At 36.1% G+C, this 13,257-nt stretch overlaps 1 protein-coding gene across 1 annotated transcript; it reads right to left on the minus strand.

Annotated features, from left to right (window-relative positions):
- Positions 1 to 6,028: 6,028 nt before the first annotated feature.
- Positions 6,029 to 12,002, minus strand: LOC142613504 (uncharacterized). Its single transcript, XM_075785878.1, has 9 exons — positions 11,772 to 12,002; positions 11,445 to 11,722; positions 10,617 to 11,360; positions 8,755 to 8,961; positions 7,882 to 8,281; positions 7,567 to 7,638; positions 7,352 to 7,508; positions 6,837 to 7,076; positions 6,029 to 6,639 (listed from the first exon to the last, which is right to left on the minus strand). Exons 1-9 carry the CDS (start codon positions 12,000 to 12,002, stop codon positions 6,029 to 6,031), a joined length of 2,940 nt encoding a protein of 979 aa, XP_075641993.1.
- Positions 12,003 to 13,257: the final 1,255 nt, after the last annotated feature.

Below are 13,257 nucleotides of genomic sequence, written 5' to 3' on the forward strand. Positions count from 1 at the left end.
ATAAGGCTCAAGGTCTTGATGACTTTACTATAGATTTCTTTCAGAAATGTTGGAATGTGGTGAAGGGTGATATTATTTGGTTCTTTCACAATTTCCATCATAGAGAAATGTTTGAGAGAAGGCTCAATCCCACTTTCATATCTCTTATTCCAAAAAAAAGTAGGGGCTGTGGAGTTAAAGGATTTCAGGCCTATTAGCCTCATTGGAAGTGTATACAAAATATTGGCTAAAGTTCTTGCGAATAGGGTGAAGAAGGTGTTAGACAAACTAATATCCAACACTCCAAATGCTTTTGCGGGCAGCAGACAAATTTTAGATTCAGTATTAATCGCAAATGAGTGTGGATAGTCCACTTTGATCTGGAGTTCTAGGGGTTAGGTGCAAATTGGACCGGAGAAGGCTTATGACCATGTTAATTGGGAGTTCCTTTATTATTTATTTCAAAGATGTGGCTTTGCAGAGAAATGGAGGCGTTGGATCCAATTTTGTATTTTTAGGGTGCGATTTTCTACAATTATTAATGGTACTCCTAAAGGCTTCTTTTCCAGTACTTGTGGGTTGCGACAAGGTGATCCCATTTCACCATTGTTGTTTGTTTTGGTAATGGAGGCATTTGGTAGATTGATGTTAAAAGCAAAGGAGGAAGGTTATATAGATGGTTTCCCAGTCTATGCATCTGGTGGGGACTCTACGTCTATCTCTCATTTCTCGTTTGCAGATGATACATTGTCTTTTGTGATGCAGATATAGATCAGATACACCATCTCAGATACATTTTGTTGTGTTTTGAGGCTGTTTCTGGCCTTTATATTAATCTGGCTAAGTCTGAGATGGTACCTATTGAGATGGTTGCTAATATAGAGAGTGTGGATGGTTTTCTGGGTTGCAGTAATTCCTCTCTTCCTATGAAGTATTTGGGTCTAGATGCTTCTTACAAATCCTGTAGTATCTAGGATGGGATTGTTGAGAAAATGGAGAAGTTAGTGGGTTGGAAGAAATTATATCTTTCAAAGGGCGGTCATTTGACTTTGATAAAAAGTACACTATCTAATCTCCTTACATAATTTTTATCCCTTTTTCTAATACTAGCCAGTGTTGCTAAGAAGTTAGAGAAGATTCAGTGGGATTTTTTGAGGGGAGGTCTTTATGGCGAGCACAAATTCCACTTGGTTGGTTGGTTTACGGTGTTTAAGCCAATACAACAAGGGGGATTTGGCATCAGCAAACTGTTATGTTTCAATCGTGCCTTACTGGGTAAATAGTTATGGAGATATGGTTTGGAACCAGAGTCTCTTTGGAGGAAAGTCATTGATAGCAAATATGGTTATGATATTTGTCAGTGGACTCCAAAGAGGTGCAAGGGACTTATGCGGTGGGGCTTTGGAATTATATTAGAAAGGGATGGGATCAGTTTGCTTCACACATCCAATATGAGGTAGGGGATGGTTCCCAAGAGTTGTTTTGGAAGAATCATTGGGATGGTAATAGTTCCTTTCAAGATAGACATCCGGAGCTGTTTAGATTTACTAGAGACAAAGATGCTCGAGTCTTTGACTGTATGGAATGGGTACATGGCAAGGCACACTGGAGACCTATTTTTATTTGAGATATTCAAGATTGGGAGTTGGAGTCTATGACTCAGTTTTTAGATGATTTGTATGCTGCACAGGTTGGTTCATCTGGTGGTGATAAGCTGGTTTGGCTCCCTTCCACCAAAAAAGGGTTTCAAATCAAGAGTTATTACACAGTGATCAGTACTAGAGCAGCTCATACTCTTAATTTTCCTTGGAAGTGTGTTTGGAGAGGTATTTCCGCACCTAGTATCCTTATTTGTCTAGGAGGCAACACTGGGATAAATTCTAATGGCAAATAACCTCTGTAAAAGGGGTATTGTAATCATGGATTGGTGTTGCACATGTAAATCATCTGGTGAAACATTAAGTAATCTGTTGTCCTATTGTTCAATTGCCTATGATTTGTGGGGCTTTTTTTTTCTCCTGCACCATCAGGATTGCTTGGGTCATACCAAATTCAATCAAGTCTATGGAGTCTTGAAGTGGAATGATAGGGTGCCATAGGTATGGAACTATATGGCGGGCAGGGCCAGCCTGTATTCTATGGTGCATTTAGAGAGAGAAATCTGTGGAAATTTGTGGAGAAGAAGCTTTCTATACCGAATCTCATGTTTCTTTTCTTGAAAACTCTCTTTGAATGGGTGACACTATCTCAGCCTTTTTTCTTATGGATTTTTTCGACTCCTTGTACTTGTATCCCTAATCTTATAGCTTCCTTTTCTATCTTTGGTTTCTTTCTATTTTTTAAATCTCTGAATACTTCCAGTATACACTTCTCCAAATTTAATAATTTACAATTACTTATCAAAAAAAAAAAAAACACCTCCTTTTTCATCTTGATAAGCTATTTGATTTTAGTTGTGCAAGAAGATCAACCTAACTTGATGGCCTATTCAGTTTTGCTGTTGGTTTGGTTTTTACATGTACGAGTGAGTAATTGGTCTATAAATTAATTGTTTAATTTAATATATCTTTTTGTACCCTACTCACATTTCACTTTATAAGATTGGAAGACTTGGTTTGCATAGAATCCTTATGAGATAGGTTATACTCATTCAGTGCTGTTTTATTGTTGTTCTATTCCATTTTGGAATACCCTAAAATGAGTTTCTTTTGGGAAGTCAATTAGTAACAAAATTTTGTAATTAATCAAACTTCTTTTGGTTATCTTTTTTTTTGCTGATTCAAGTTACTCTCTCTATGAATTAATCATAATTGGAAAACTATGTAATATATTCTATGATTTTTTTTTAAAGTAATAATGATAATAATAATCTCTAAGCCTATCAACAATATCAATCGTAAGGTTCTTTATGTTGTGGGGCTTCTTCAAGAAGAAGTTGATTCAATGGTCTTTGTGAAGGTTGAGAAGGCTCCACTTAAGCTGACATAGGTGGTTTAGATGCCCTGATACAGGATATTGTAGAGGCAGTTGAACTCCCTGGACTATAGTATATTTTTGGTCAGAGTGCATATTTTCTATAATTACTATGAAGATTGCATGAACTTGAATGATCCTTGTCAAGTTTTAAAACTTAATGCTGTTGATATTGTATTTATTATGCAAAATATGATGGTGTGAAACAAATATCCAGTGAAATAAATTTCTTAGACATAACCTGAACTGGACCTAAAACTCAATGACAGAAATTAAACATGTTTCTTTGGTTTTATTTGACAACATAGTGAGGCTTAAGGAGTAAACCCAATTCCATGTACATGAGGTTCCGAAAAGTAAACCCTTTTTTTAGGAAAAGATAGAAAAACTATATTACTTAAAGGCAAATAGTAGAAAGATGTAATAGGAATACTAGGTACTATTACTGATATAAAAAAAAACAAAAGTAATGCTAGGTACTAAGCATTATACAGAATTTGGTTCTATGCACTGAAAGGTGAAGCTGGCATCTTAGCAAAAAGGAAAGGTCAGGCTGATAGAGCATATTACATGGTACATTTTTCATATGCCTTTTGCAAAGTAGTTATATTTTATGGAATACTTAAATGTATACTTCATTGTTTTTAGGTGGTAGATCAACAGGTCTGATGTTCTGCATCATTTCTCATCATTCTAATGAAATTTATATTCTTCATTTTATTAATTTCTTTCTTCTCTTTATTGGGATGGTCACTAAAGTTAGGATGTAATGTTTTATCAGGTTGTATGCATCTTCAAAACTAGGAGATGTGTCCAGATTCTTGATTCTATCTGAGTCTGTGGTTTCTTTTTCCTAAGAAAATGCCAAGCTTAGAGGCTGAAATTTACTGACATCCTTTACGAATTGATGTGATAGGAGAATATGTAATGTGTCACAGTAGTTAGTAAGATTGTGGATGTGTAATTGACTTCTAAACTTTTTCTTCCTGTGGATTTCTCCTTGATGTAATTGTTAAGTGGTTACCCACCACTTGTTTTATTGGAAATCAGCAAAAAGTCAATTCACAAATACAACACTGGAATCTTTTGAAGAACTCTTCAAGGTACGTGCCTCAATGCCTTTTGTTCCTCATTTATTTGGACATGTTGCAACAACATTTCAAAAATAATAACCTAACTGCATCCTATCATATTCGAGTACACTTTTAATATTATGGATTTGAAATAACATCTTATACCTAGTCATTTCAAGTTCACGTTCAAGTCCACATATTAATAAAGCTCAAAATCATCCATAAATTTCATCAATAGAAATTTTTTTACCTTTTCATCCACCAGTGGGACCGGAGTATTCTTGCTGCCACCTTCACTCGAGCCACTGTGGATGACATCCTGAGGATTAGGCTGGGCACGGAGAACACAAGGGATAAGTTGACGTGGAAGGAAAATAAGCTTCGGAGTTTACGGTGATTTATATTTTTACTGGAAGAATACCAGAGGCTTGCAAAGTCTCCCCCCTGTGGAGGATGATTTATATTTTTACGTTGTATGCATGGCCCTCTTGTAATATGCATGGCGTTGTTTTTTTGTTTTAAGTCTTTACAGGTCCTGGAGTTATGGGCCCATGGTTTTGATCTGGGCCGTTTTCTTTGGTTGTAAAGCTCCTGGGCCGGGCCTCCTTTGTTTTCTTTTATTTTTCCTTTTGATTATATTTCTATCTATTCAGTCAAAAGAAGTCATTTAAAATTTAAAAATTGAATTCCAAATATTTTGTTTTAAATGCTTCTATCCAAGTGAACCAATTACATCTTTTTCCTTGCAGTAATACAGAATTTGCTTCAAGAAAGAAATGAAGATCTGAATACAAATATGTATATATAGAACTGACTTGAAGGGCCTCAACATTGTTGGTTGGGTGTGTCTCTTCCCTACACTTGCGGTAGCAGTCAAAATTCTCTTTAAATCAATCACTAAACTAGTCTTAAAGATTTAGAAGTGGAAATCTCTCCTGTGCTTACTATGTTGCATGTTTTTATGTCTCGTGTAAGTTATATGTATTGCGTTGTTAATTTTTAATGTCTGCTGCCTATATTATGTCATGTCCTAGCATCCCTCTTAACTCCAATGGAGCTATGTTTAAAAAGAAAGCGGATAGGGATCTGTCTAGAGGCTGATAGCCCTTGCAATTCACCTGTTGCCCCCGCCCCTAGAGGGAATACACCAAATTTCCCCTGGAAAGAGACAAATAATCTGTAGTTTGCTTTCCAAAATTCAACTCTCCTTTTTGGACTTCATGAATTCATATTTTATCAGTTTCTTACAGTCCATTATTTAAAAGATGTTGTAACAGAGAAAAAAAATGTAAATATAAAATATTATAAAATTAATTAAGATATCCTATTTGTCCTCTGTTTTTTGGAATACCTGATTTTGGATGTATGTTTAATTTCACTGGATCAATAGTCATGAATCCCATTTTTGACAATGGAGCTTTCCATGCATGCAAGATAGGCAAGTGGCCCCTGTATGCATAGAGAACTACGCACCCACCCACATAATTGCCGCAATTTTGGGCAATTGCACAACTCTTCTTTTTTTCAAGCAGCTAACCAGCTATTTCCCTTCATGCAGTTAAATTTTCTGGTCACAAAGAATAGGCAAAGAGAGATTGTTGACACAGTAAGAGGGGGTGCAGGCAGAAAGTCTTCATGCACTGCTCTCAGTTGCCATTCAGTGTGTTTATTCTAATCCAGAGGATTGCCCCACAATGCAAAGGGTGGTCCGGTTACATGAATCAGAGGTCATGACCCCATGCCCAAGTAACTTCTATGATTATGAAGTTTGATGAAAAATTGTATTGTATTGTATTGATTTGAATAAAACTGTACAATCAGAGGTATTTATACAAGAATTACCCACCTAACTAATCCCAAATTATACGGAGCTATTCCCTCCAAAACTAACACCAGCTACTAACACATGTCCATAAATATCTCTACTACTACCAACACTACAAAACTACCAGTAGCATAGTATAAAGAATCAGACTATAAAGAATGAAACAACTACATGTCGTTTATACAGAAATAACAATTGAATCTTTGTACTTGTCCTGCTCTGGTTGTAGCTTGGAACTTGCAGCTTGAAACTCTTCTTTCTGATACTCTCCCTCAAGAGGAACAGGGGAATGTATATTCACCAAGTTCATCTTGGACAGCAAGTGAGAAAATTGTGGGAAACTTAGAGCCTTTGTCAATAAATCTCCAACCTGAGCCTTAGTTCTAACATGTAGCCGCCTTATCACCTTAGCTAGTATTTTATCCCTGACAATGTGGTAATCTATTTCAATGTGTTTCATTCTCTCATGGTACATAGGATTTGCTCCAATGTGTAAAGCAGCTTGACTATCACTAAAGAGCAGGGCTGCCTTAGGATGTGCAACCTTAATATCCTTAAGAAAGCTAAGCAACCACACAATTTCACAAACAGCAATAGCCATTGCTCTATATTCTGCCTCTGCTGATGACCTGGAGACTGTTTCTTTCTTCTTAGACTTCCAAGAAACAAGAGAATCTCCAATAAAGAGACAATAGCCTGTGGTTGATCTTCGGGTATCAGGGCATGCAATCCAATTTGCATCTGCAAAGGCTTTAACATGCAATTCAGGCTGACTAGAAAACACAAACCCTGTCCAGGTGTTCCTTTGATATAGTGTAAAAATCTATTTGTAGCTTGAAGGTGTGGTAACCTAGGCTTAGCCATAAATTGACTTAGTTTATGAACTACAAAGGTGATATCAGGTCTTGTGATAGTTAGGTAGAGCAGTCTTCCAATTAACCTTCTATATATGCTAGGGTCTTTTAATTCCTTCCCTTCAAACTTACTCAATTTCAAACTTTGCTCCATGGGTGTCTTTGTTGGCTTACAACCTAGCAACCCTGCATCCTCTAGAAGTTCTAAAGCATACTTCCTTTGACACAAGTGTATACCTTCTTTGGATCTTGCTATCTCCAAACCCAAAAAGAACTTTAAATCTCCCAAGTCCTTAAGCTTGAACTGCTTATCCAACAACACTTTAAGCTCATCTACTTCCTTCACACTGTCACTAGCAATAAGCACATCATCTACATACACCAACAATGCAATAAAACTACTAGAAGTACTTCTTGTGAAAAGGGAGTAATCTGCCTTGGACTGTTGAAAACCCAACTAAACCAAAGCTTGAGAAAACTTAGAGAACCACTGCCTGGATGCTTGTTTGAGACCATATAAATACTTATTTAGCTTACAAACAACCTCCCCCTTGCTGTGAAAGCCAGGGGCAAAACCATTTAAACATCTTCATCAAGCTCTCCATGTAGGAAAGCATTATTCACATCAAGTTGAGACAAACACCAACCTTTCACAGCAGCCACAGCAAGCAAAGCCTTAACTAAAACCATTTTGGCTACAGGGGAAAAGGTTTCTAAGTAGTCCAAACCCTCCCTTTGAGTGAACCCCTTGGCAACAAGTCTAGCCTTATACCTTTCAATGCTCCCATTTGCCTTATGTTTGATCTTATGTACCCATTTACAGCTTATAGGCTTCTTATGAGCAGGCAAAGAAGTCAAAGACCAGCTTATAGGCTTCTTCTAAGGCAGCAATCTCAGTAGCCATAGCCTCCTTCCACTTAGGATCCTGAGCAGCCTGGGCATAGGTAGTGGGTTCCACAACATAAGAGATAGAGTTGCAAAAATGTCTATGGGTGGCAAAAAGTTTAGAATAAGAAAGAAAGTTCTAAAGAGGGTGAGAAGTACCTTTCTTAGGAAGAGATGGAATGATAGATGAAGCACTCACCTGGTTGCAATGATAAGACTGCAAATAAGATGGTTTATGTGACACCCTGGTAGGCCTCCTAAGACCTTGGGCAGGAAGTTGAGGCTAAACAACCAAAGAAGGCTCAGCTGAAGAAGTAGGCTGAGTAAGAGATGGTTGAGAAAGAGAGGAAGCAGTAGGCAAAACAGTAGGAAGGGAAGTAATAGGCAGAGGGGATTGAGGAAGGATGTCGATGGATGAAACAGAAGCAGGTTGTGGAATAAGATCAGCAAGTGAATCAGGTGGTGATGAGCTAGGGGCGGCATCATCATCAATATCAAAATCTGAGTCCACATCAGAAGCAAAATGCTGATCATTAATAAAAGAAGCATGAAACACAGGTGAGGAAGTAGAATCCAAAGGGTATGTAGTAAGAGTAGAATCTGAAACAGGAGGAAGAGAAGTAGCAGATGGAGTGGAATACACAGAGTCCAAAGAAATAAAAGAAAAAATGGACTCATGGAAGATCACATCCCTAGAAATGAAAACTTATCTAGAAGTAAGATTAAGAAGCTTATAACCCTTTGTGGCAGGAGGGTAACCCAATAGAACACAAGCTTGAGACCTAGGTTGAAACTTGACTCTATGAACAGAAATAGTAGAAGAGTAACATAAGCAACCAAAAACTCTTAAATGAGCATAGGAAGGCTTAATATGAAAGAGGAGTTCAAAAGGAGACTTGTTTTGGAGAATGAGAGAGGGTAACCTGTTGATAATGTGGGCTACAGTGAGAATGCAGTCTCCCAATAGCATAAAGGAATATTGGACTGAATTTTAAGTGCTCTAGCAACTGACAAAAGATGCTAACGTTTTCTCTCTTTTGGTGAATTATGCCATAAGCAGAGTAAAAATCTGTAAGAAGGAACTCTTGTCCATTATCAGACCTAATAGATTTAATGCCGGTACCAAATTGGGTTTGAATCAATTTATAAAAAGGAAATAAGGTACCCTCTAACCTCAGATTTAGCCTTTAAAAGATAAATCCAAATCCATCTAGTAGCATCATCAACAATGGACAAAAAGTATTTAAAACCTTCATGAGTAGGAATAGAATAGGGTCCCCATATATCAACTTGAACAAGATCAAAGGCAGAAGTAGAAAAGTTATTATTTAAAGGAAATGGTAACCTTTTCTGTTTTGCCTTAGGACAGATACTACAAACATCAGTACAAGAAACAAAGGAAACAGGTAAAATGTCTTGCAAGGATAGCAACTTATTCATGGAGGGATGACCTAACCTAAAATGCCACACTCTAGGCATATTAACTACATAATTAACAGAGGAAAAAGAATGACCAGACTTGTGTTGGAGAAGAGCAGATTTGTGTTTGAGAAGATGATCTGCCAAAGAGGAGGAACTGATGCAGTTTGATCTTTGCAACAAGTAAAGGCCATTATCAGTGGCGGCTCTAGAAAATTTTTCTAGGGTGTTCCTCAACAAGCATAAATTACACAATCTAATAAAAAGAAAATTTTGTATATTGACAACAACAACAATATAAAAAAACACGCAAATACATAAAGTTTACAATTGTCTTCTACGTGATTTTTTTATCAAATATTTATCTATAATTTTAGCAAAAGAATAAACAATAAACTATAAGTTCATTTGAAATATTAATAAAATTATTAATTATTGTTATTTAGTTGTTGCATTAATTTGTTTGTCTTTTATAAACTATAATTTGTTATATTGTTGTTTCATTAATTATAAAATTATTAGTTATTATTTAGCCCAACATAATTTAATTTTTTTATCTTTTATAATGTATTATTTCATTATTGTTTAGCCTAACATAATTTAATTGTTTAATTTGTTTATTAATTGTCTTCTATAATTTGTTATGTGTATAATTAATATATATATATATATATATATATATATATATATATATATATATAATGTAATTAAAAGTTGAGTGGGCCAATCAAGTGATAAACCCAAACCTTTAATGATACCCATGTCATAACCCAAATCATAAACCAAGGCCCACCCTTTAATTCAATTTAATTTTTATTAACTTTTTTCCCTTTTCCTTTGTTTTCTTCGTCAGTTTTTTTTTTTTTTTTTGGTAAAAGGGAAATGACATTTAACTAACAGCCCATTAACATCTGAAAGAAGAGAAAATTCCAGGTCCAAGCCCATTAACTTTTTTTCCCTTTTCCTTTGCTTTCTCCATCATTTTTGCTTTAACCTTTTTCTCTCCTTCACACGTGTACATCTTATCTCTATCTAGTCTCTTCTAGATATTTCTTTAGATCAACTTTCTTCTTTTCTTTCTTCGTTCTTATTTCTTTGTCACAGACTCACAGCTTTTCTTCTCTCTCAATGTTCTCCTCACGCCGCCACCATGCTTCTTTCAACAAGCATCGTTCATCCCTAATAGCACCTCCATGCTCCTCTCTCAAGCCACCTCTACCCAGCAAAACGTCTCCTCACCTCCATTACTAATCTATATCTACTTTGTTTGGATTATAGGTTTTTATTTTCATTATTTTGTATGGAAAATCAAGAGTTTTTGTTTCGACCCGGAATCCTTTTTGGTTGAGGGTGTTCCTATTTTTTTTTTTAAGGGTAAACAAATAAAAAAAATTTAATTATTATATATAATTTTTTTTTTCAAGTCAGGGTGTTCCTAGGAACACCCTGGCCTGAACGTGGCACCGCCACTGGCCATTATGCACTTCACCCACTCCAATCGTCTTCCAAGATGAAAGGTTCTGGATAAAACAAAATTGAGAGAGGAAAAAAAGAAAATATGGTAGTTGTTGAGTCAATTTGCTAATTGACAACAAAATGAAAGAAAACGAAGGAACAAATAGGACATGATCAAGTATCAAAGTGTCAGAAAGCTTGATTTTGCCAATGTGAGTCACTTGAGCACTTTCACCATTAGGCAACTCAACAACACACTGAGTTAAGGTGGTGACTGAGGTTAAACGGCTAACAGAACAAATTATGTGATCAGTGGCACTCGTATCTAATACCCAAGTATAGCAATTAAACGCATTTCTATTCACTACCTTTTCAACAAAAACAGAATGCTTTAAATTGGAATAGGTACCTACAAGTGGAGTGGTAGCTGTGACACTGTTGGCCATTGCACTAGGAACAAATTTAGGTGTTGCCATAGTGCCTTGGCTATTGCTTGAACCCCCAATCATAGCCAAAATCCTTTTACATTGTTCTGCAGTAAAAGGGAAAGCTTGTGTAGACACAGGGACAGAATCTGACTCAAAATTTGCACCAAAATTTGGCCTTGCAACCTGATTAGCCTTTGCATTCTTGCCTTTGGGTTTGTAACCAGGGGGGTAACCATGGAATTTGTAGCATTTCTCTATGGTGTGACCTGTGACCCCACAATGACTACAAACTGGTCTCTCCTTCCCTTTATTCTTGTTAGCTTTAACACCTGAATTAATACCATAAGTGTTCCCATAACCAACAGCTCCAGCAGATGACTTGGCTACCAAAGTAGTGGATTCAATGTAGGCACCAGTAGAGTGACCAATGGACCTTTGGCTCTCATCTTGAATCAGTAAAGAATATACCCTATTGATTGAAGGAAGAGGATCCATCAACAAGATTTGCCCTCAAACCTGACTGTATGTCTCATTGAGTCCCATAAGAAACTACATCATTGAATCTTGTAACTGATATTGTGTCAACTTCTCATTGATTGAACAAGTGGAAGAACCACAAGTACAACATGGTAAAGCTCTATAATTTTCAATTTCATCCCACAAAGCATTCAATTGAGTGAAATGATATGTAACAGAGAGATCTCCTTGAGTAATCGTTGCAAGCTTCTTCTGAAGCTGAAACAATTTTGGTCCATTCTTTTGAGAAAATCGATTCTTGAGGTCAGTCCAAACCTCTAAAGCAGTGTTCTTGTAAACAACACTTGTAAGAATCTTTGGAGAAACACAATTCAAAATCCAAGATACAACCATATTATTGCACTTGGTCCGGATTTTTTGACATGGAAGGAGTAAGTGAAAGACTTCCATCAATAAACCCTAATTTGCTCTTAGCTCCCAAAGCTCTCTGTATTGATTTAGCCCAACTAGCATAGTTATCATTGACTAGAGGCTGAGCAACAAGAATTGTACCTGGATTTTCTCCGTAGTGTAAGAAGAAAGGGTGTGATTCATCAATTGTAGTAACAGAAGCAGAGCTTTGAGTGGCTGCCATTGAAGAATTTCAAGCTTGGAAGAAAGAACTGATGTGATTCTAAAAAAAAAAAAACTCAAGATTAAAAGAGAAATTCTGAGACAAATCACCTTCAGAGTGAAACTTAGATGATTTTGAATCTAAAATCAAGAAAAACTCAGAAGAAAAACATGAGAAAATTCAAGCGTGAAAAGAAAATTTGAAAGGAAAAAAACTGAAAGAGAACTAGAAGATCTAAACAAAACTCAAAGTGCTCTGATACCATATGAAGTTTGATGAAAAATTGTATTGTATTGATCTGAATAAAACTGTACAATCAGAGGTATTTATACAAGAATTACCCACCTAACTAATCCCAAATTATACGGAGCTATTCCCTCCAAAACTAACACCAGCTACTAACACGTGTCCATAAATATCTCTACTACTACCAACACTACAAAACTACCAGTAGCATAGTATAAAGAATCAGATTATAAAGAATGAAACAACTACATGTCATTTATACAGAAATAACAATTGAATCTCTGTACTTGTCCTGCTCTGGTTGTAGCTTGGAACTTGTAGCTTGAAGCTCTTCTTTCTGATAATGATTCCAACTCTAATTGAAAGCCTTGTGCATAAATGGAGGTGTGGAGTGTCTTTCTTGCAAGTTACAAAAGTAATGTAGCAGTTCAAAGGGATCAAAATTAGAAAAGCTTCACCTTTTTATGATATTTGTTCATTCTTTCTGTAGATTTTGAATCATTAGGCTTGCTACATCATCTGTGTCAGTTTGACCTTATGAGCATTTTGTTAGTCATCAGAGTGCATTTGGCTACTTTCACTACTCATGTTGCGAGGATGTGTCGAAGACTTTTCTTTCTTCACATGAAAGGATTTCAACATGATTGAGTTATTTATTCATGCTTTCCCATTTCCTAATCTGTAATCTCCTCCAGCATTTGTATTGTTAATCAAAATTAAGTGTAAATGAAATCTATATAAATTGAAAATGCTCTCCTTTTGCAAATGATTCTTGTTTATTCCATTATCATAATTTTGTATTTGATCAATCATAATATGTACAAAGGCCAAATCATTCTAAACGACATTATATATAAATATAAATACACACATAAAAGCACATATTATTTTTGCTAGACTAAAAGCCCAATTAGACAACATTGTCAACTTGAAGCTCTATGTGGAGTCTACAAACAGGACAAGAAGCATGGTTCCGAGTCAACCATGTCTCAATACATGCAGGATGGAAAGCATGGAGACATGTAGGAAG

The sequence above is a fragment of the Castanea sativa genome, chromosome 10 (genome assembly GCF_040712315.1).
Source record: "Castanea sativa cultivar Marrone di Chiusa Pesio chromosome 10, ASM4071231v1".
In the NCBI taxonomy this organism is placed as follows: Eukaryota; Viridiplantae; Streptophyta; class Magnoliopsida; order Fagales; family Fagaceae; genus Castanea; species Castanea sativa.